This window comes from Oncorhynchus clarkii, chromosome 4, assembly GCF_045791955.1.
Source record: "Oncorhynchus clarkii lewisi isolate Uvic-CL-2024 chromosome 4, UVic_Ocla_1.0, whole genome shotgun sequence".
In the NCBI taxonomy this organism is placed as follows: domain Eukaryota; kingdom Metazoa; phylum Chordata; class Actinopteri; order Salmoniformes; family Salmonidae; genus Oncorhynchus; species Oncorhynchus clarkii.
In genome coordinates, this window is record NC_092150.1 from 40,640,623 (window position 1) to 40,663,083 (window position 22,461).

The following is a 22,461-nucleotide window of genomic DNA, read 5'->3' on the forward strand; positions in this document are numbered from 1 at the left end:
TGCCACAAATACATACTTAGCATTTGAAACAGTGGCCAGGTAAACATAAACCAAAGCATGGGTTGCTGTTATACCTTGTCCATAGAGGAAACCAATATGTCATTTTGTAATTTAAGCGAACTATCCCTTTAACATTAATAGCAGGAACAGCACCATCTTGTGGTCAAAACCTGGTATTATCAGGATGTAGGATGGGACATAAACCTAACAACTTCAATGACTTATTTCTATGAACGGGGGAGAAAAAAATATATATACCAAATTCACTGAATACATTACATAGGATGAAGAAACAATATTCCAAGCTGCAGCTCCATACAACTTCTCAGACATAGAGAACTGATACTATCTACTCATTGTTGGGTAGGGATTGGTGTGGGTGGGACTTTTAATCATTTATTTGGATTCCTCATTTTATTTAAAAAAAAGTTTGGTCCAATCGACTAAGGCAATATATTTACTGAATATTATATGAATCCAATAAATGAAAATGGCCAAATTGAGTGCAATCAATTCGTAATTTCTCAGAGATCAAGTTATATTTCAACAAAACAATGTTGCAGGAATGCAAATCCTAACTAGAGAAACGATTTCAGAACAATCGGAGATGGTGGGTGTGATGGCTTCCTGAAAGGACATGGAATGACACCATCGTATGGTAATGAAGAGTTACAACTGTTGTATAGCCCTTGTATTACTCTTGGGTGAGCAAGGCTTGAACAAATAGCATCTAAAAACACATGGTGACTGTTACAATATCTATGATAATAGCAGAGGATGCACGAACAGGAATGCATCGACTGCCATCTGCAATAGGTTATTAGCATAGTAATGTTGAGTTTATCTCATGACGCTAGCTGTGTCCATGTAGGCTACTTACAGGGAAGGACTTGATGTTCCACTGCACCACGCTCTTCTCGGGAAGATACTTGCAGCTGCCTGTGCTCGTCTTGAATTTAGGCGAGTCGGCGTCGCTGGGCACGGGTACCATGATGGCTACGTTGTTGGCGGTGGAGCGGCTCTTAAACTGACTCTTGGCCTGCAGGGTGGAGGGGAAAAGGTAAGGGTCACAGGGTTACCGACAAGGACGTGCAGTGACATAAAGAGGGGGAGGGGGGCAATTTATGTGGTAAAACCCGCTTTTACACTACAGCGATGATGACACAGTCATGAGGAAAGAAACACAGTCATGGACATGGAACGGAGGCTATTGTATTCAGAATTTCCTGTTCAATTATTAACTTGCTATGAGTTTAAGGGTGAGGAAACAGTCCCAACCCAACGGTTTTCGCACATTGAAGCAAAAAATGGAAACGACATGGATCTGTGTCTATGTACTTAAGAGTCTGGAACTATGCACTTAAGAGAGGTCAGTGTTGGAGCTACTGGTGAAACACAGTAGATGTTGACAGTTTGACAGTGAATGATGGTGGACATCCTTTACCTTAACCTTGATCTCAACTCGGCTGTGGGAGAACTTCTCAATCACACTCTCGATCCATATAAGAGGCTTCACCTGTCACGGAAAGGCCAGGAGAGGAGAGAGAGAGAGAGAGAGAAGGTCATCAGGTTAACATTGGGCAAGGGAGGGTGTGTGTGTGTGTGTGTGTGTGTGTGCATGTGTGTCACTGACCGTGGTGTTGAGGCGGTAGGACATGAGCTCACTCTCTCCGTCCGGGGGGATGAAGGAGATGGTTCGATCGTTCTCGAAGCGAGACAGACGGACACACTGATGGAACTGGACGTCTTCCAGCTCCACCGTCTTACTCTTCTCTCCTGGTACGACACACAGGCAAGGAGGGGGCTATTGTATGCTATGTCCTAATACAGTCAACTTCTGAGAAGTGCAAAATCTCAATAGCAGTCCATAGCAGTTCACCAGTCCCAGTTAAAATACTGTACATTCCGCACACCTTATTTGCCTCAGATACTAACTTCAAAAAAAGGCTAATCTCCTGTATGTTCCACTGTCATCCTTCCTGATCTGAAAACTCACAGTGACACTGGACACACACCACTGTTTCTTCTTCATAAGGACTTTATAAAGAGTTCCATCAATCAGCTCTTGCAAGAGAAAGCTTCGGGAGACCACTCTCTTCAGCAGTGGGCTAGAAAACAATGTCATGGCAATGTGGATGTGTGCCGTAGTGAGAAAGCCTAATGTTCTTGTTGTTTCCCCAGAGTAAATGGTCCAGCGGAGCTGCTGTTAAAAGCTCTTTATAATGAATCAGGGCCACTGGGCTTTCACTTAAATCCCCCCATGAACCTAGAAAGAATAACCCTGTCCATACAGCAACGGCTGTATAGAAATGGACAGCCATCGACGATAGCATGTGACACCATTCATTCGTATGTGAAGACTCAACAGTGCACCGAATCCAAACTAAGTCGGTTAATAGTATGGATACAGAGAGCTAGAACACCGAGTCAAGTCTTTGGAGAGACCTGTTAAGACAGCTCAAATCCCGGCAGGTAAGCCCTTGGGAGCACTGGTCCACGACACAGGTATGATGTCCCATGTTGCATCATCACTGGGTAACTGTGGAAAAGTGAAAAAGGAGGCACAGTCCTTTATGTTTTGGCTCTAAGGGGGTGTACACAGTCCCCTGTGGTTCACCCGAAAGGCTGTGCCATCTCCCTAACGAGGCAACAGAACACTCATGTATCCATATCAGATAGGAAATCCTGCGTTTGATTTGTTTTCCCAATTTGAACTGTTTCAGCTCTCGTATATCTCTCATGTCTCATCTCTCACAATCTACTCAAAATCTCTCCCTGTACGCATGTGTCTTGATTTCCCTGCACGTTTCATCTGTATGCTTTCCTCATACCCAGATTTGACTGTCCTCACTCTCCCGTCTCTTCCACAAAACTGTATGTAGTAACGGGCTCTGACCAGAAGAAGGAGATGTTTAACCCATGTCTGTTCACGCGTAGAAAGCCAGTCGCAACAGTAAGCGTGACTTCACCTTGAAAAAAAAAACTGCTTGTTGGTAATCAAGCACACAAGCATTTTTTGGTTGAAAGTTACCTTCGGTTTTGCAGTGGGGTGTCTCTTGAAAGGCATCCATACGTATGACGCGCACAGACACAGATCAGTAAACATACAAATAAGAAAGATATTAAAGTGTGCACCTCCTCCTCTGGTTATGGTACAATAGGGTGAGTGCAGAAGCCCATTTTAAATTCTCATGTTTATCTATTCATTGTTTGTCGGAGTAGTTTTCCTTTTCTGTTCCAGACATCCCACTCCACTTCCAGTCCGTGGGCAGCATGCACATGTGAGGAGCCGTCCAGGGGGCATCTTTCATCTGCCAACAGCAGCAGTAGCCTCGGGGAGGGATTAGCAATAGGGCTAGACCAAGGAAGAGTAATCCACCAGACGCCCCACAACCAGGGCACATGAGGGGTGAGAACAGGGACTGGGGCGGTGAAGGTGGGGGGGTGTAGGTAGGGATGGGGAGCAGTGGAGTGGTGGGAGCAGGGATGGGGAGAGGAGGCAGGGGGAAAGGGGGTGAGTTGGGCAGGATTGGGAGCACACTGAGATTTTGAAGGGTGAGGATTTGACCATGGGAGTGGAAGATAATTGTCCATGTTACCTATATTATGACCATCGCTCTCCAAGTCTGAAGAGTCCGATTATTTGGGTGGTGTCCGTTTACATACTTGTAGGATTGTGTTTGTACAGTTTGTGTACTTGTGTGTTGTGTGTGTGTGTGCGCACTGTAACGGAAAACAGTCATTTATATGGTATTTTTGTGTATTATCAACAGTAAAATGTTTACAGCAGCATACTATAGATTGTGGTGCATTGTGGGAATATTTGGTGGACGGAAAAATAATTGCTGTATTTGGAATGATACTGTAATTCCATTCCACAAAATACAGTACCGTACCATATTTTTTGAGCTCCAAAAACCTTTTGACCACTAGTGGGTGCATGGTATTGTTGTTTCTGGCTCTTTAAAATGCAGTATTTTGAAGTGTCCTTTATAAGAGGCTACATTTGTTGCACGTGTTAGTGAGAATACCAATTTCAACTAGTATGTGGTAGTAGTACCCCATCAATTTAAAATGTATGGGGGACAGATTGGAGTGTCAGCAAGTCTTAAACCTTAAATGGTAGAGCATTTTGCCATGTCCTTTTGGTCTGGTTTGCCTTGTAGTAGCCGCCAGTTTGGAAGCCTTTGTTAACCTGCCCTGTAGAAGTGCAGGTGATATAAAACACATTACCCAGCAGCCAACCTGTTTGCACCAATTCAATGTAAAAGTAAAATACTGTGAAATACAAACACCATATCCCCTCAATGAATTTCATCCATCCATCCATCCATTCATTACGAATACAGTAGCTGTAACTTTTTTTCTTTAGTATAATAGAGCCAATTCTATGGTATTGTAGTGTGTGTCCTTAATTAAACAGTATTTGATTTGATACCATATTTATATTACAGTATGTGTACTGCAATAAGAAATACAGGAACTAACTTGCCTCTTCGCTGCCTGCAAATTACTAAATCAATTAATGGCAACACCTTACAGTGTGTGTGTGTGTGTGTGTGTGTGTGTGTGTGTGTGTGTGTGTGTGTGTGTATTATACTGCATGTGTTTTTACTCACTTCCTGTGATCTCGAAGAGCACTTTGTCGTTGAGGCCCAGTCTGAGCTCTGGCATTCCAGACAGAACCACTTTGAGCTTGATGCTGCCCATGATCTCACTTCGCAGGACACTGCCGGTCGCACTTACCTTGCACAGGGAGACAGACAGGCACGGTTACATTAAAGGGAAGCTGGTTGAAAAGGGCCTATGTTGCATCGACATTAGTCAGAAACGTTGATTCAAGTGTACAAATTTACTACAAAGTGTAATAGCATAATTTTTCATAAAGTCAGTATTTTCCCCAAACAGAGATTTGTGAGATTTTCCTAGATACAGTGGATATTTGAGGGTTGGGTTTTGATTTCAATAATGCCCACTAACACAGCATGGTAACGCCTAGGGAGAATTGTCATGCACGGAGAAACATCTGCGCTGATTGTGCTCTATCCAATCGTTTACATAAAAGATAACACATTGCCAATGTTATGTTGAAAGAACACTTGGCCCCTAAGCCCTTTATGGAGTGACCACTTGCTACTAGCTAGCTTAATTGACAAACACAGAGATGGAACTTGGGCAATGATAAACAGTGTGTGGTTTGTGCGTCACTCACGATAGTTTGACAGCTTGCTGCTGAGGTTGTGGATGCAGCAGCAGCTGACTCGATACTGTCTACCTAGTTTTCATGCAAATCTTTTAACTTGAGAAATACTGCACCAAACACCGTTGCCTGATGTAAAATTGTGCAACTAAGACCTCCTCGGCAAAAACTTTCAAATTAATTAGAGATTTCTTCATTTATCTTCGAATAATTCGGACTATTTTGAGGGTGAAATGTTTCTACCAGGACTCAAGAGGGACAAACAACAATAACTCCCCAGGGTACAATATAGCAAACATAACACACCCCCCCAAGATGCAAGTCTCGCTTTTTCTTAATGAGAAGCAGAAAAACCCAGGCAGAATCGGGGAGTTCAGCCCCCCTTTAAATAGGGAGAGACAACAGCAGGACATTTACAGTTGAGATAGTCTTGCGTTACCACACTCGCAATGCGAAGTCTCCTTCATCACAAAGGAACCAAAGAAATCAGGAAACCCTGGAATTCAATATAGAAATGACAAAAGGAGTTTTAGAAAGGATGAGAGAGGAATGGAAAAGAATGAGAAGGTATGTTGGAGAATGACCTAGAGAATGAAGATGAAACAATGTATTGTCAAAAAAAGGGAAAGCCAGCTATCTAATTAAATGATCATGTGGCATGGAGAGGCCCATCAGACTTGCTCTTCCTTACAATTAGTCAGTTATTAGCCAGTTATTAGTCTCTGTCTCTGACCCCTGGGATACATAAAATGGGCTCAAGGGGCTGGTTACGTGTCAGAACAAAGAGCCGTGGGTATCCTGGTGTAACACCGTTACAACAATCCTCCGGTTTCTGTGGTAAGGAAATCTGAAATCATTTCCTCCCACTTCTGACAATTAATTTTGGGGCTCCCGAGTAGCGGTCTACGGCACTGCATCTCAGTGCTAGATGCGTCACTACAAACCCTGGTTCGATCCCGGCTGTATCACAACCGGCCGTGATCGGGAGTCCCATAGGGCTGCGCACAATTGGCCCAGCATCGTCCGGGTTAGGGGAGGGTTTGGCCGGGGGAAGCCTGTCATTGTACAAAAAAAAATTGTTCAGCTTCTCTGACACAATGCTGATTAATACTGTAAATCTGACCTGGTTTCTTAGTCTGCACACTGCAAATGATTATCAAATCGTTAAATATACAGTAGAAGTCACAAGTTTACATACACCTTAGCCAAATGTTTAAACTCAGTTTTTCACAATTCCAGATATTTAATCCTAGTAAAAATTCCCTGTTTTAGGTCAGTTAGGATCACCACTTTATTTTAAGAATGTGAAATGTCAGAATAAAAATAGAGACTGATTTATTTCAGCTTTTATTTCTTTCATCACATTCCCAGTGGGTCAGAAGATTACATACACTCAATTCGTATTTGGTAGCATTGGCTTTAAATGGTTTAACTTGGTTCAAACATTTCTGGTAGCCTTCCACAAGCTTCCCACAATAAGTTGGGTGAATTTTGGCCCATTCCTCCTGACAGAGCCGATGTAACTGAGTCAGGTTTGTAAGGCCAACTTGCTCGCGCACGCTTTTTCAGTTCTGCCCACAAATTTTCTGTAGGATTGAGGTCAGGGCTTTGTGATGGCCACTCCAATACCTTGGCTTTGTTGTCCTTAAGCCATTTTGTCACAACTTTGGAAGTATGCTTGGGGTCATTGTCCATTTGGAAGACCCATTTGCGACCAAGCTTTAACTTCCTGACTGATGTCTTGAGATGTTGCTTCAATATATCCACATCATTTTCCTACCTCATGATGCCATCTATTTTGTGAAGTGCACCAGGCCCTCCTGCAGCAAAGCACCCCCGTGCTTCATGGTAGGGATGGTATTCTTCGGCTTGCAAGCCTCCCCCTTTCTCCTCCAAACATAACGATGGTCATTATGGAAAACAGTTCTATTTTTGTTTCATCAGACTAGAGGACATTTCTCCAAAAAGTATGATCTTTGTCCCCATGTGCAGTTGCAAACCGTAGTCTGGCTTTTTTATAGCGGTTTTGGAGCAGTGGCTTCTTCCTTGCTGAGCGGCCTTTCGGGTTATATCGATATAGGACTTGTTTTACTGTGGCTATAGATACTTTTGTACCTGTTTCCTCCAGCATCTTCACAAGGTCCTTTGCTGGGATTGATTTGCACTTTTCGCACCAAAGTACGTTCATCTCTAGGAGACAGAACGCGTCTCCTTCCTGAGCGTTATGACGGCTGCGTGGTCCCATGGTGTTTATACTTGCGTACTATTGTTTGTACAGATGAACGTGGTACCTTCAGGCATTTGGAAATTGCTCCCAAGGATGACCCAGACTTGTGGAGGTCTACAATTTTTTTTTATGTCAATTAGCCTATCAGAAGCTTCTAAAGCCATGACATCATTTTCTGGAATTTTCCAAGCAGCTTTAAAGGCACAGTCAACTTAGTGAATGTAAACTTCTGAGCCACTGGAATTGTGATACAGTGAATTAGAAGTGAAATAATCTGTCTGGAAACAAATGTTGGAAAAATGACTTGTGTCATGCACAAAGTAGATGTCCTAACCGACTTGCCAAAACTATAGTTTGTTGACAAGTGGTTGAAAAACTAGTTTTAATGACTTCAACCTAAGTGTTTGTAAACTTCCGACTTCAACTGTATATCAGACTATTAGAAATCTAATTTGAACAAAAATGGATCTACCCTGGAAACAATGTTTGATGAATTTGTTACCATTCCGCCAATTCCGCTCCAGTCATTACCACGAGCCCGTTCTCCCTAATTAAGATGCCACCAACCTCCTGTGCCGCACGCCTGGAGTTTTTAAAAAGGCACGTGAAAGACTCAGAGCATAAGGAAAAAGATGCTGTGATGCAATGTTTTTTTTACTGAATGCAAAGCACAATGTAGGATATAACCAGGCACAGCGTCAGAGCTTCAGAACAAGAATGTGAAACTCCTTGAGTGGCCCAGCCAAAGCCCAGACTTGAATCCCATTGAAAATCTGTGGAAAGACTTGAAGATTGCTGTTCACCGCCTCTTCCCATCTAACTTAACAGAGCTTCAGAAAATCTGGAAGGACAAATGTCAGAAAATCCCCAAATCCAGTTGCGCAAAGCTGATACAGACATACCCAAGATGAGTCAAAGCTGTAATCGCCGACAAAGGTGCTTCTACAAAGTATTGACTCAGGGGTGTGAATACTTTTGTAAATGAGATATTTCTGTATTTCATTTTCAACAAACGTGCAAACATTTCTAAAAACCTGCTTTCACTTTGTCATTATGGGGTCTTGTGTGTCGATGGGTTTCTAAAAATATATATTTAATCCATTTTGAATTCAGGCTGTAACACAGCAAAATGTGTAATGAGTCAAGGGGTATGAATACTTTCTGAAGGCACTGTAGTACAGTAGTAGATGTATATACAGTAAAGCATAGTAAAACTATATACAATAAAGCTCAGGTGTATTTTTGTCTCTGCTCATACAGGAGTAATAAAGGCTTTTTTAATCAGGGGGTGCTGGCTACTTCCTGCGGGCGGCTATAGGAAAACCTGGGACTATTTTAGACTTAGTCCCTGTTACCCTAGAGCAGTTTTTTCCAACCCTAGTCTTCGAGTACTGCCAAAATTACACATTTTTATGTAACCCTGGACAAGCACACATGATTCAACTTGTCAACTAATTATCAAGTCTTCGAAGAGTTGAATACGTCTTTGTCCAGGGCTACGACAAAAATGTGTACTGTTGGGGGGAAACAGTGCCCTTAGAGAGACCACGTTATTAAACAAATACAATAGTCACAGACTGAAATCATAGTGCAGACCCTCACTAGCACGTTGTGGCTACTGTGTTCGTGGTACACTAGGGACCTTTTGATAGTACCCATTATTAATTACAATACTTGAGGTGTTTTTTACTGACATCCGAGTGAAAAGCCTCCTCACCAGCAGGTTAACGGACTCGATGACATCCATGAACACCTCGTTCTTCCTGTACTTGATGCCCTCTGACCTCCAGGACACTGCATTGGTGACGGTGGCGGGGGGGCGAGGGGCGCCCACATCCAGTTTGTGACCCTGCTGGGTGATGTACCTGCAGAGAGAGGGGTTGAGGGGAGAGAGGAGAGGACAGATACCATGTAAGCTTCTTTAGAGGAAAAAGAATGCTGTCGTCGCTACCTCACTTTCCAACTAAGGTTCGAGAACAGAGGAGAAAGCAGAATATGACAAATATTGAAGTAGAATCCAAGAATGTGAGGATCAGTACAAAGATGTTTGTTTTCTAGGTGATATCAATCTTTCTATATATATATATTCATGATTAATGAGCTTATGATAAGATACCCCAGAATAGAAAGTTAATTATATTAAACCTCACTGGATTAGATAGATTAATGAAAGGATTTGTCTTGGGTTGTGAGCAGGTTAGTCATGGGTGTAATTGGAACAAGGGGGTTTACATTGTGATTCTATTGTGATTGTAACCAAAAGACTAAAACGGCACAAAACTAAAACACTAAGGCTCAAATCATCCTGAAGTGCATTTTGTGTGCTCATTTAAAGGTGCAATCTGCAATAGTTCAAGTTGACCTCAGACTGTCAGGCCTTGTACCCATAGCTCTTTGAGAGTGATTACATGTCTCTAGCCTAGCTCCATCCCATTGTGTCTTTAAACACAGTAGACCTTGTATGTCTATTGTCTACTACTGGCTGTACTATCAATACCATATGCTGCAGGATGATGTGATGAGACGGGGAGTGGGTAGGAGGGAGATGATATACAGTACCTATGCAAACACATGACCGTTTATTCCGTAGGTGGAACACCTGCCCGCTGCCTCTACCTCTCACTGACAAACAACCAGGGTGACAGACAGCAACGCCACCTTAAATACACACACACACACACACACACACACACACACACACACACACACAGTCCTGCCGCCCGACCTGTAATCCCACCAGATGGATCTCTCCTCTGCCTGCATCTCTCCCAGCTCTCCCTGAGGTAATGACAGACTGATCCAATCTCAACCATAGATCCTTCTGATGCCTGCAGACTTTCTCTCCTTGACTACCCTTCCCTGGGCTCCTTTGAGAATCCCCTTATTGCTCAGCTTGAAAGAGGCTAGCGTGGTTCAAAATGTGTCTGCACATTGCAAAGGCACCGAAAGCCGCCCCCCAAAATTGCCCCAAAAAATGACATTACACTGGTTTGAATTCACCACTTGACACAGGCCATGGTGACCTCATATAGTGTTTTATGGTAATCTCGTGTGATACAGGGAGATCATCTCGTCTCAATACCTCATCTTGACTCAAGGAGAGTGGAAAGAGGTGAAAGTCAAGTTGGAGACAATTGGGCTTGTTAGGTGTGTTGGTTTTAGTCTAGATTCTCCCCAGAAATGCTAATGATGTATCCAACAAGAGCATCTGAGTTGGTGGGAAAATCGACAGTCATACTACAAAACAACACACACAAACACACTCCTTCTCTTTCACATACACACAAACAGGGGAAGACAATTGGAATGGTAGCCAGGCCAGGGCCCGGTTCTCTCAAAAGCATTTTATGGCTAAATTCACCATTCGATCCTTCGTAAGAGCATCTTTACATTTCTGAGCCGTTTCCCAAATCTGTCTTTATTAATGTTGCACTTGAAAGCGATCGTAATCTAAACGCTCAAAATCTAAAGACCACTCGTAGAACAGCTAAATGCGTTGTTAGATCACTGTTTGCCCTCTGCCCCTCCCGCGTCACTTTACACACAGAAAATCTTCGCTAAACATGGAATGAAGATGTTTATTTTGTCTCTGTGACCTCCAAAAACATCATAGTTTAACAAGTTAATTATAAATAGCCTAAAAAGTTTGCAATGATTCAGAGGGGTTGGGTTAAATGCGGAACACACATTTCAGTTCAGTTGTACAACTGACTAGGTATCCTTTCCCAATGTAATAAACAAGCAAAGCAAGGATGTAAAAATGGAAACCGAGAACCTAATTATATGAGTGCTAAATTAGACTACATATTGACATCTCTTTCATGTAAGTGCAATCGATAGATAACTAGTATTAGGTCATTAGGCTACACCTCGGCTACATTATCTGAAAGCTCAAGCATTTCACTGTAGCCGAACCAATAACTTGAAAAGGTTATCATCATATCCTACATATCCTAAAGCTTCCATTTTTCTGCATGTTATTGGAGAGGAGGCATTGGACATTTACATTTACAACTTGACGTTGACTGTGCTAATGGCTAAATAAATGAGGAGTACTTTGCACCAAGCCAGAACGTTACGTTTGAGAGATACACGTTTTTCTCTCATGATCAGAAACCGGGAGTCAGTTTTGACCAGTATTTGGCTGAGCTGAACACACTGAGCAAAACGTGTGAATTTGAAAATCTGAAAGACTCACAAGTGAAAGACAGGATGGTCTGTGGCCTACTTGATAATGGACCCGAGGAGAGATTGCTGCGTGAGCAAGATGTAACTGTGGATAAAGCAGTGAATATGTGTGCAGCAGCTGAAACCACCAGAGCACAAGCTAAAGAGCTGTGCAGGGAAGAGACGTCAGTGCATGCAATAAAAAGAGAGGAGCAATACACACAACGCCTTACAAAACAAAAACAAGCAAAAGAGAGAAATCAAAACACTACATGTGGAAAATGTGGATTTATCCATAAGCCAACAAAAATGCCCTGCATATGGCAAATCACGTAACAACTGTGGGAAAGATAATAATTTCTCAAAATGCTGCAACGCTGAGGCTACAAAGAAAAAGGTTCACACAGTCGAGGAGATGGAAGAATTCTTTGTTGATTCTGTGGAAATATGCAATGCAGTAAATGCTGAATGGATTGTGCCATTGACTGTGAATTAAACTATAATACCATTCAAGCTTGATACTGGAGCACAGGTAAACCTGTTGTCTCTGGATGACTACAAAACACTGAAGGTGAAGAGCAAAATACACCCGGTGAAAAGTAAGGTTACTGGTTATACTGGGGAGAACGTACCATTCAAAAAGGTAGCTACATAGTAACTTTACAGCACAAAGATAAACAGTTCAGAGCACAGCTGCTGATTGTGGAAAAGAGTGTACAGCCTATTCTAGGAATCAATGCATGTGAAAAGCTCAATTTGTTGAAAAGAGTGTATGTAGTGACATCACAGACTGAAAATGACCAAGAATCACTACTGGCTGAGTATAAGGGTGTGTCTGAGGGTCTTGGATGTTTACCAGGAGAACACAAAATATGTACTGATGACAAAATTACTCCAGTTGTGCATGCATGCAGAAAAGTTCCATTTGCACTGAGGAAAAAACTCAAAGAGGAACTCGGACGCATGGAAAAGATGGACGTCATCACAAAAATGGATGAACCTACAGACTGGGTAAGCTCACTGGTTATTGTGGTGAAAAAGAACGGCGATCTCAGGATATGTCTAGACCCGAGACATCTCAACAAAGCAATCAAGAAAGAGCATTTCAAGTTGCCAACCAGAGAAGAGATAATGTCGCAGTTCGCTGGAGTAAAGTGGTTCAGTAAGCTTGGGAATGGGAATGGTCCCATGAACAGGAAAACTGCTTCAAAAACCTAAAGAAGACCATCACAGAAGAGCCAGTGCTCCGGTTCTATGATCCAGAGAAAAGCACAAGGATTTCTGCAGACGCGTCAGAGTTTGGCCTGGGAGCAGTTCTTCTGCAACAGCATGACGACACATGGCAACCCGTTGCTTATGCGTCCATAGCCTTGACAGGCGCAGAGACAAGGTATGCACAAATAGAGAAATAACTACTGGCAAGCACATACGCTTGCGAAAGGTTTCACCAATACGTCTACGGACGAGACTTCGAAGTAGAAACCGCCCACAAACCATTGTGTCAATCATGTCTAAGCCACTGAATGATTGTCCAATGAGAATCCAGAGAATGTTGATCAGACTGCAAAAGTATGATGTGAAGATGATCTATACCCCGGGAAAGTTCATGTTCGCCGCCAACACTCTTTCTCCAGCAGTTGACAAGGAGAGCTTCGACACACAGAAGACACTGAGATTCAGGCCTACGTCGACATGATTGTAGCATCACTTCCTGTGTCTTCTGAGAGATTGGAGCAGATCGAAAGAGAGACCGCAGCTGACCGAACAATGACAGAGTTGAAAGAAACAACACTGATAGGATGGCTTTCACAGAAAAACAACTGTCCAAGGAGAATACAGGATTACTGGATGTGCAGAGCAGAGCTCACCGTTGTGGATGACATAGTGTTCAAAAGCAACAAGATTGTCATTCCCATGACACTACGCAAAGAAATGCTACAGAAAATACACGAGGGCCACTTGGGTGAGGAAAAATGCAAACAACGAGCACGAGAAGTAATGGACTGGCCAAGAATGAACCAGGAAATCAGCCAGACCACTGTTTCATGTGAACTGTGTTTGACCTACAGGCCAAAGCAGTAAGCAGAGACGCTAATGCCTCATCCAGTACCCAACAGACCCTACTACAAAGTTGGAGTTGACCTTTTTGACTGCAATGGCAAAAGTCACATTGGTTGTGATTACTCAAACTACCCATGCAGTAGCAACACTGCCAACTACCTCCAGCAAAGCTGTAATCACCTACCTGAAATCAGTCTTTGCAAGACATGGCGTTGCGTCTGAACTGTACTCGGACAATGGCCCGCAGTTCTGAAGTTCCGAATTCCGATCGTTCGCTAACGACTGGGGATTCCAACACCACCTCCAGCCCCAACTACCCAAGGTCCAACAGCTTAGCAGAGAGTTCAGTCAAAATTGTCAAAGGTCTGATGAAAAAGGCACACGATGGAAAGGAGGATTTCCTAAAGAAATCTGATGATCTACCGCAGCGCACCGCTGCAGAACGGACTTTCTGCTGCACAAATGTTGATGGGACGTCGCATCAGAACCAACCTACCCATCCATGAGGACTTGCCAACACCCAGAGGTGCTCACAAAGTCAAACTTGCAAAGGAAAATTAGAAAGACAAACAAAAACAGCGTCACAACAAAAGTCCAAGACACTTACCTGAACTGAAACCTGGAGATCATGTACGACTCCGAGACATCACTACAGGAACCTGGATGCAGCCAGGGCATGTGCAGAGAGAAGTTGCACCGCGATCCTATGAGATCCAAACGGAGCATGGATCACAACTGAGACGAAACAGAGTGGGTCTAAGGCTGCAGCCATTCACTCAAGGGACCGAGGATAATCAGGAGGATACTGCTGAAGCGTCAAATGCCTTTAGAAATGGACAATTCAGTCAGAACACCCTGACTAACAATGAACGCTGTCCAACTGTTTCAGGAAGCACTTCAGCAGAACGACCAAAAAGGACTTTCAGAGCCCCTGAAAGGCTTATTGAGAATTGCTAAAAAAAAATTAAAAAGGGGCACCTCGACTGAATGTTTGGTTTATGTGAAAAGAAATAGGGCCACAATAGAGTATTGTTGGACAGACTATATTTAGTTTAAATATATATACACAGTGCCTTGCGAAAGTATTCGGCCCCCTTGAACTTTGCAACCTTTTGCCACATTTCAGGCTTCAAACATAAAGATATAAAACTGTATTTTTTTGTGAAGAATCAACAACAAGTGGCACACAATCATGAAGTGGAACGACATTTATTGGATATTTCAAACTTTTTTAACAAATAAAAAACTGAAAAATTGGGCGTGCAAAATTATTCAGCCCCCTTAAGTTAATACTTTGTAGCGCCACCTTTTGCTGCGATTACAGCTGTAAGTCGCTTGGGGTATGTCTCTATCAGTTTTGCACATCGAGAGACTGACATTTTTTCCCATTCCTCCTTGCAAAACAGCTCGAGCTCAGTGAGGTTGGATGGAGAGCATTTGTGAACAGCAGTTTTCAGTTCTTTCCACAGATTCTCGATTAGATTCAGGTCTGGACTTTGACTTGGCCATTCTAACACCTGGATATGTTTATTTTTTAACCATTCCATTGTAGATTTTGCTTTATGTTTTGGATCATTGTCTTATTGGAAGACAAATCTCCGTCCCAGTCTCAGGTCTTTTGCAGACTCCATCAGGTTTTCTTCCAGAATGGTCCTGTATTTGGCTCCATCCATCTTCCCATCAATTTTAACCATCTTCCCTGTCCCTGCTGAAGAAAAGCAGGCCCAAACCATGATGCTGCCACCACCATGTTTGACAGTGGGGATGGTGTGTTCAGGGTGATGAGCTGTGTTGCTTTTACGCCAAACATAACGTTTTGCATTGTTGCCAAAAAGTTCAATTTTGGTTTCATCTGACCAGAGCACCTTCTTCCACATGTTTGGTGTGTCTCCCAGGTGGCTTGTGGCAAACTTTAAACAACACTTTTTATGGATATCTTTAAGAAATGGCTTTCTACTTGCCACTCTTCCATAAAGGCCAGATTTGTGCAATATACGACTGATTGTTGTCCTATGGACAGAGTCTCCCACCTCAGCTGTAGATCTCTGCAGTTCATCCAGAGTGATCATGGGCCTCTTGGCTGCATCTCTGATCAGTCTTCTCCTTGTATGAGCTGAAAGTTTAGAGGGACGGCCAGGTCTTGGTAGATTTGCAGTGGTCTGATACTCCTTCCATTTCAATATTATCGCTTGCACAGTGCTCCTTGGGATGTTTAAAGCTTGGGAAATCTTTTTGTATCCAAATCCGGCTTTAAACTTCTTCACAACAGTATCTCGGACCTGCCTGGTGTGTTCCTTGTTCTTCATGATGCTCTCTGCGCTTTTAACAGACCTCTGAGACTATCACAGTGCAGGTGCATTTATACGGAGACTTAAATACAATCCACCTGTGTGTAATCATCATCATTAGTCATTTAGGTCAACATTGGATAATTCAGAGATCCTCACTGAACTTCTGGAGAGAGTTTGCTGCACTGAAAGTAAAGGGGGCTGAATAATTTTGCACGCCCAATTTTCAGTTTTTGATTTGTTAAAAAAGTTTGAAATATCCAATAAATGTCGTTCCACTTCATGATTGTGTCCCACTTGTTGTTGATTCTTCACAAAAAAATACAGTTTTATATCTTTATGTTTGAAGCCTGAAATGTGGCAAAAGGTTGCAAAGTTCAAGGGGGCCGAATACTTTCGCAAGGCACTGTATATATTTTTCAGAAAAAAAATTGGGGGAATGAAATGTGTGTTATTGAAAATTGCATGTTATGCAGGTTGAGTAAATAAATGTGATGTGACATGTGTAGTTACATAGAAAAGTAGTTTTATTTTAAAGGAAAGAAGATGTGTTGTTATGTGTTAATAACATTTAGACTACGTTACCCAGCAGGCTATGCGGGAGGCGGATGGTTAAAGAAGGCCTTGCATGGCTAACATGGAGTTTTCTAGCTGAAGTATATGTTCATTAAAAGTAGTTAAACCTACGCCCAAGTTTGTCATTATATAAGGAACAAACATAACATATTGATATTTTCTAAATAGCGAACAAGGCAATGAGTGACTTTGAATTTGGCCTTTATTCATTCTTTATACATTCTTAAGAAATGCAGGATTTAGCCTACATAATCAAACATTGTATACAAAATATCCCGGAAAAGAACACTAGCCTTTATTGTAGGGAATAATTTCAGCAAGGGACAGCTCCTGCAACGGCACAGTTAAATTCCACTTTGTAATGAGTGCATCGTTAAAACAGTCATAAGCCTAAATTCCATTGCTATCGAGAAATTGCGCCCAGGTGGGCAGTATTTTAGGCTAAAGGGGGGGGGGGTTATTTTGAAAGTGCCTGGTTGGGGGGAGATGGAGAAGCAGGGGAGGAGCGTCGGGATGTGGTGGAGGGGCTCCTTGGCGAAACGAGGAGCAGAGCTGAGCTCGTCTGTCTGGGTGTCGAGTGGAGCCAGCTGACAGTGGCATTGTGTATGTGTCAATGGGAGACAGGCTAGCGATTATCAGCCCTATTCAGGCCCACATTCACAGACAACACAGACAACACACTGATAAAGACCTCATCAAAGCTCAGGGCAAAAACACATCTTCATACATCCACATCAGACAGTCACCATATTATCAAAGTAAACCATCTGTTTGAGCAATTATAAAAAGACAAAATTATATTATATGATGTTACATACAGGCTTTCAATTAAAGTGTAAGACTAATTACAAAGAGGTAATTAAGCAGACAAAATAGGCAGATTGCCATGGTAGTCTGGACTTAATTAGGTGAACACTGAACCTTCTGCCAGAACATGGCACCATTCCCAGGGGCAAGTAACAGAACAGGAAAACAAAGTCGTGTTAACGAGCTAAACCCTCTGAACCCTATAGGCTACTGTATACTGTCTGGCACTAGCCTAGATTCTAGTCTTTTATGGCATCAAACGGCAAGCCATCTAGTAGAGAGATTAGTAGACAGAGGTGTTGACTGACTCGAACTGACTCTACTCTTTAGCAGAGAAGAAAACATGACATATAAAGTCGTATTAACATGCTAAAGCAGGGTTTCCCCAAACGTTTTTGACCCGCGACCCCATTTTGATGTCTGAAAATTATTTTTTCATGTCGCAATAATGTAATTAACAGCCCATGTTAACTTTTTTATTTGGGGCTATGTCCGTCAATTGAAAAACATTCTAACTGCATTTCCGATTGTGAGTTGAGAAGACAATTGTATACTTTTAATGTGGGGCAGTCAATTGCAAAGGAGTAATGTCTCTCATCTCACCACCGCCAATGAGATGTGTGTGTGCTTGATGCGTGTCGCGTCCGAGCTTCTCAACATCAGGGGGCGTGGTCGACAGCGCGCACTTCATCTCTGCTGTCACATCCAATCTGGATCCTATTTGGTTTTAATACAGACGAGAGCACTGAATCCAGTTTAACATCGATATGAGCTGGCGAAGGGTTGCCTACCATGTGATTTCGAACCAACTGGGAACTGGGAATACTAAGTCAAATCATGACGTCAGGGATGAAAGTCAGAGCTCTAGAAAGAGGCCCGAGTTCCCTAGTTGGAATTCCGAGTGGGATGACCGTTCAAAACTATTTTTCCCCAGTCGGAGCTCGTTTCTTTCAGAGTTCCCAGTTGTCTTGAACGTAGTGAAGTTGGAGATTTCCGAGTTCCCAGTTCTGAATTACCAGTTGTTTTTAACGTGTAATTAATGCTCAGAGGGAGACGGCAGAGTATTTCCTTTGAGACAGGAACCAAGCCTCCTCCGTAGTGAACTGTAAATGCGTTGTCTGTAGCATTCGGTCACATGACGGCTTGATCAGCTGTACGATTTCATTTACCGACATGTCAACTGAGCCAGGATCACAGTGAAACGGATTGGGAAGTAGGTCAGTCCCAAAGTGCTCTTCCGAGCATGGGAGGTGAGCAGCCATCACTCGTGTGGGACACACTGATGTTGTTTTCTGTTGTTTTCTTTTCATTACACAGAAAGTCAACCAAGTCAGATTTTTTACATCCATTGTGAATGACAAAAGTTCCTCTCTCAGTGTGAAAAAACTTTCCAACACCCCCTCAATAACCACCAAGCCTCGGTGTGAAATAGAACAGTCATGCTCTGATCCCACATCTCTACATAGTTTTGCGAAAAGGCGCTCGCACAATTGATGTGATTTGATGTAGTTTACAATTGAAGATACCTGCTGCAGTATATCTCCGAGTTCCGTGCTCAGCTCTTTTGCCACCTTTTTCTCTCGGTTTATCATACAATGTGTCCATATGTCAGAGGGAGACGCATTCATAACTAGAGTGCAGAGGCCTGCCCGCCGTCCTGTGATAGATGGCGCCCCATCTGTGCAAAAGCCCACCATTCGATCCCATATGGAATCACTTTTTTGTCAATATAGCCACGCAGCACACTGAACATCCCCCCTATGTCGTTTCATGCTCAGGAATCGCGAGACAGAACAATATGTCCTCGTGAATAGCATCCCCCGACACGCATGGGCATCTCGGCCCTCACAGCTAACGTCAGTTTGAAGAGCATACGCTGGGGAGTTTGAGTCGTTCAGTCAGAGTTTCCTCTTGATTGCAAGCAATAGCATACATTTTTCAGTTAACAGTGCTATCTGACAAAGGTATTGATGCGAGTTTCTCTGCCTCTGCCTCCCCACACATTCTTTTCACCATATCAATTGCAGCTGGTAATATCAAAGTCTCTGCAATAGTGCGTGGTTTCATATCCAGCCTAGCCATTCACCGTGGGAATGATTCAAGTGCAACGGTCAAGGCCTTTTTCCATGATCTAAGGGCACTCCCTTTAGATTTGAATAATTATCATTTAAATTTTTATGGTTAACCATAAATTTAATTAATTTTTATGGTTAATTTTTATGGTTTTATGGTTACAATAATTTTTAGATACAAAGACGATATTATAATATATACACTGCTCAAAAAAATGAAATAACACATCCTAGATCTGAATGAATGAAATATTCTTATTAAATACTTTTTTCTTTACATAGTTGAATGTGCTGACAACAAAATCACACAGAAATTATCAATGGAAATCAAATTTATCAACCCATTGAGGTCTGGATTAGGAGTCACAGTCAAAATTAAAGTGGAAAACCACACTACATGTTGATCCAACTTTGATGTAATGTCCTTACAACAAGTCAAAATGAGGCTCAGTGGTGTGTGTGGCCTCCACTTGCCTGTGTGACCTCCCTACAACGCCTGGGCATGCTACCTCTGGCGAGCACATGGAGGGCTGTTTTCATCCGTGAAGAGCACAGGGCGCCAGTGGCGAATTTGTCGATCTTGGTGTTCTCTGGCAAATGCCAAACGTCCTGCACAGTGTTGGGCTGTAAGCACAACCCCCACCTGTGGATGTCGGGCCCTCATACCACACTCATGGAGTCTGTTTCTGATCGTTTGAGCAGACACATGCACATTTGTGGCCTGCTGGAGGTCATTTTGCAGGGCTCTGGCAGTGCTCCTCCTGCTCCTCCTTGCACAAAGGCAGAGGTAGCGGTCCTGCTGCTGGGTTGTTACCCTCCTACAGCTTCCTCCACGTCTCCTGATGTACTGGCCTGTCTCCTGGTAGCGCCTCCATGCTCTGGACACTACGCTTACAGACACAGCAAAGCTTCTTGCCACAGCTCGCATTGATGTGCCATCCTGGATGAGCTGCACTACCTGAGCCACTTGTGTGGGTTGTAGACTCCGTCTCATGCTACCACTAGAGTGAAAGCACCGCCAGCATTCAAAAGTGACCAAAACATCAGCCAGGAAGCATAGGAACTGAGAAGTGGTCAGTGGTCACCACCTGCAGAACCACTCCTTTATTGGGGGTGTCTTGCTAATTGCCTATAATTTCCACCTGTTTGGCCCTGTCCGGGGGTGTCCTTGGATGGGGCCACAGTGTCTCCTGACCCCTCCTGTCTCAGCCTCCAGTATTTATGCTGCAGTGGTTTATGTGTCGGGGGGCTAGGGTCAGTTTGTTATATCTGGAGTACTTCTCCTGTCCTATTCGGTGTCCTGTGTGAATTTAAGTGTGCTCTCTCTAATTCTCTTTTTCTTTCTCTCTCTCGGAGGACCTGAGCCCTAGGACCATGCCTCAGTACTACCTGACATGATGACTCCTTGCTGTCCCTAGTCCACCTGGCTGTGCTGCTGCTCCAGTTTCAACTGTTCTGCAGTATTATTATTGGACCATGCTGGTCATTTATGAACATTTGAACATCTCGGCCATGTTCTGTTATAATCTCCACCCGGCACAGCCAGAAGAGGACTGGCCACCCCACATAGCCTGGTTCCTCTCTAGGTTTCTTCCTAGGTTTTGGCCTTTCTAGGGAGTTTTTTCTAGCCACTGTGCTTCTACACCTGCATTGCTTGCTGTTTGGGATTTTAGGCTGGGTTTCTGTACAGCACTTTGAGATATCAGCTGATGTACGAAGGGCTATATAAATAAATTTGATTTGATTTGATTTTGACCTGTTGTCTATTCCATTTGCGCAACAGCATGTGAAAATGTATTGTCAATCAGTGTTGCTTCCTAAGTGGACAGTTTGATTTCACATAAGTGTGATTGACTTGGAGTTACATTGTGTTGTTTAAGTGTTCCCTTTATTTTTTTGAGCAGTGTATATATATATATATATTTATTTTTTTTCTCAGGATTTCGTAAATTCTCCCGCATGCCCCATTTTCATATCAAGTGACCCCACCTGGGGTCACGACCCCTAGTTCGGGAACAGCTGAGCTAAGGCCTTTGAACCTTATACTGTAGCCTACTAAGCAATATGGTAGTCTGTTGGATGGTAGTCTGTTTTAGCATTGCCCCTGTGTTGCAGTCTAAAATGCCAAGCCTTCCAGGCCAGACTGTAGTCTTGACTGTAACCGGGTCCTCTACTCACTCTTGCAGGATCTTGCTGTCTGTGGTCTGGGGAAAGCCAAAGTCCATGACCTCGTCCATCAGCTCATACACAATCACAAAGTTGTCACGGATGCTCTCCTCCTCCAGCTCCTTAAAGTACTCCTTAAACACCTGCAGATTTACAGACAACTTAAATACAAGATCAATACAATACCAGAATAGTAAGCACAGTGTATTATAGTAGGTATTGTCAGTGAAGCACACACTCACCTGCACTATTTTGTAGAGGAAGGAGTATACCAGAGCAGCGTTGGCATTCTTCTTGGTCATTGCCACCACTAAAGGACGACTGTTAAGTACGTACTACACTGTTGAACAGAAAAGGGTACTGTGCCACTGCTGTTTTAAATCTATCAAATGGAACATTGTAAATTAATGATACATACCGATTGACTCTTGAAGAATATAACTTAGAAATGCCTCATGAGCTTAGTTCAACTGCCTTAACCCAAAGTATTAGCTTGGTTTACTCCACTATTATTCTACAATGTAGAAAAGAGTCAAATAAAGAAAAACCCTTGAATGAGTAGGTGTGTCCAAACTTTTGACTGGTACTGTACACAGCACGACATCATGAATCTGCATGCATGCAGTGAGGGTGTGAACTGTGAATTGTGAGATACGTCTCGTGAGCGAGACAGAGGCTGAGACAGACGGCCTGACCGGCTGAGCAGTAACAGGACTTCCTGTTTGGACAGGATACGGTAGAGGTTGCTGTGTTTGATCCACAGGAAGTGTGAGGAGCCGCTGGTCACCAGGGGCGACGTGTCCGCGTCCTCCTCCATCCTCATCATTATAGGCATGAAATGGTCGATCTCATTCATGTCCATGTTTCCCATGTAGTTACGACTTATCAACACCTACA

General features: G+C 43.1%; 1 protein-coding gene across 1 annotated transcript in view; it reads right to left on the minus strand.

Annotated features, from left to right (window-relative positions):
- The window catches only part of LOC139406812 (AP-1 complex subunit mu-1-like), a 34,935-nt gene that overhangs the window by 3,927 nt on the left and 8,547 nt on the right, over window positions 1–22,461 (minus strand). The window contains exons 2-9 of the mRNA XM_071149862.1: window positions 22,300–22,456; window positions 21,807–21,874; window positions 21,577–21,707; window positions 9,145–9,292; window positions 4,620–4,746; window positions 1,634–1,776; window positions 1,445–1,516; window positions 881–1,039 (exon numbers count right to left, since the gene is read on the minus strand). Coding sequence (XP_071005963.1) covers window positions 881–1,039; window positions 1,445–1,516; window positions 1,634–1,776; window positions 4,620–4,746; window positions 9,145–9,292; window positions 21,577–21,707; window positions 21,807–21,874; window positions 22,300–22,456 — 1,005 coding nt within the window. The remainder of the gene's footprint in view (window positions 1–880; window positions 1,040–1,444; window positions 1,517–1,633; window positions 1,777–4,619; window positions 4,747–9,144; window positions 9,293–21,576; window positions 21,708–21,806; window positions 21,875–22,299; window positions 22,457–22,461) is intronic.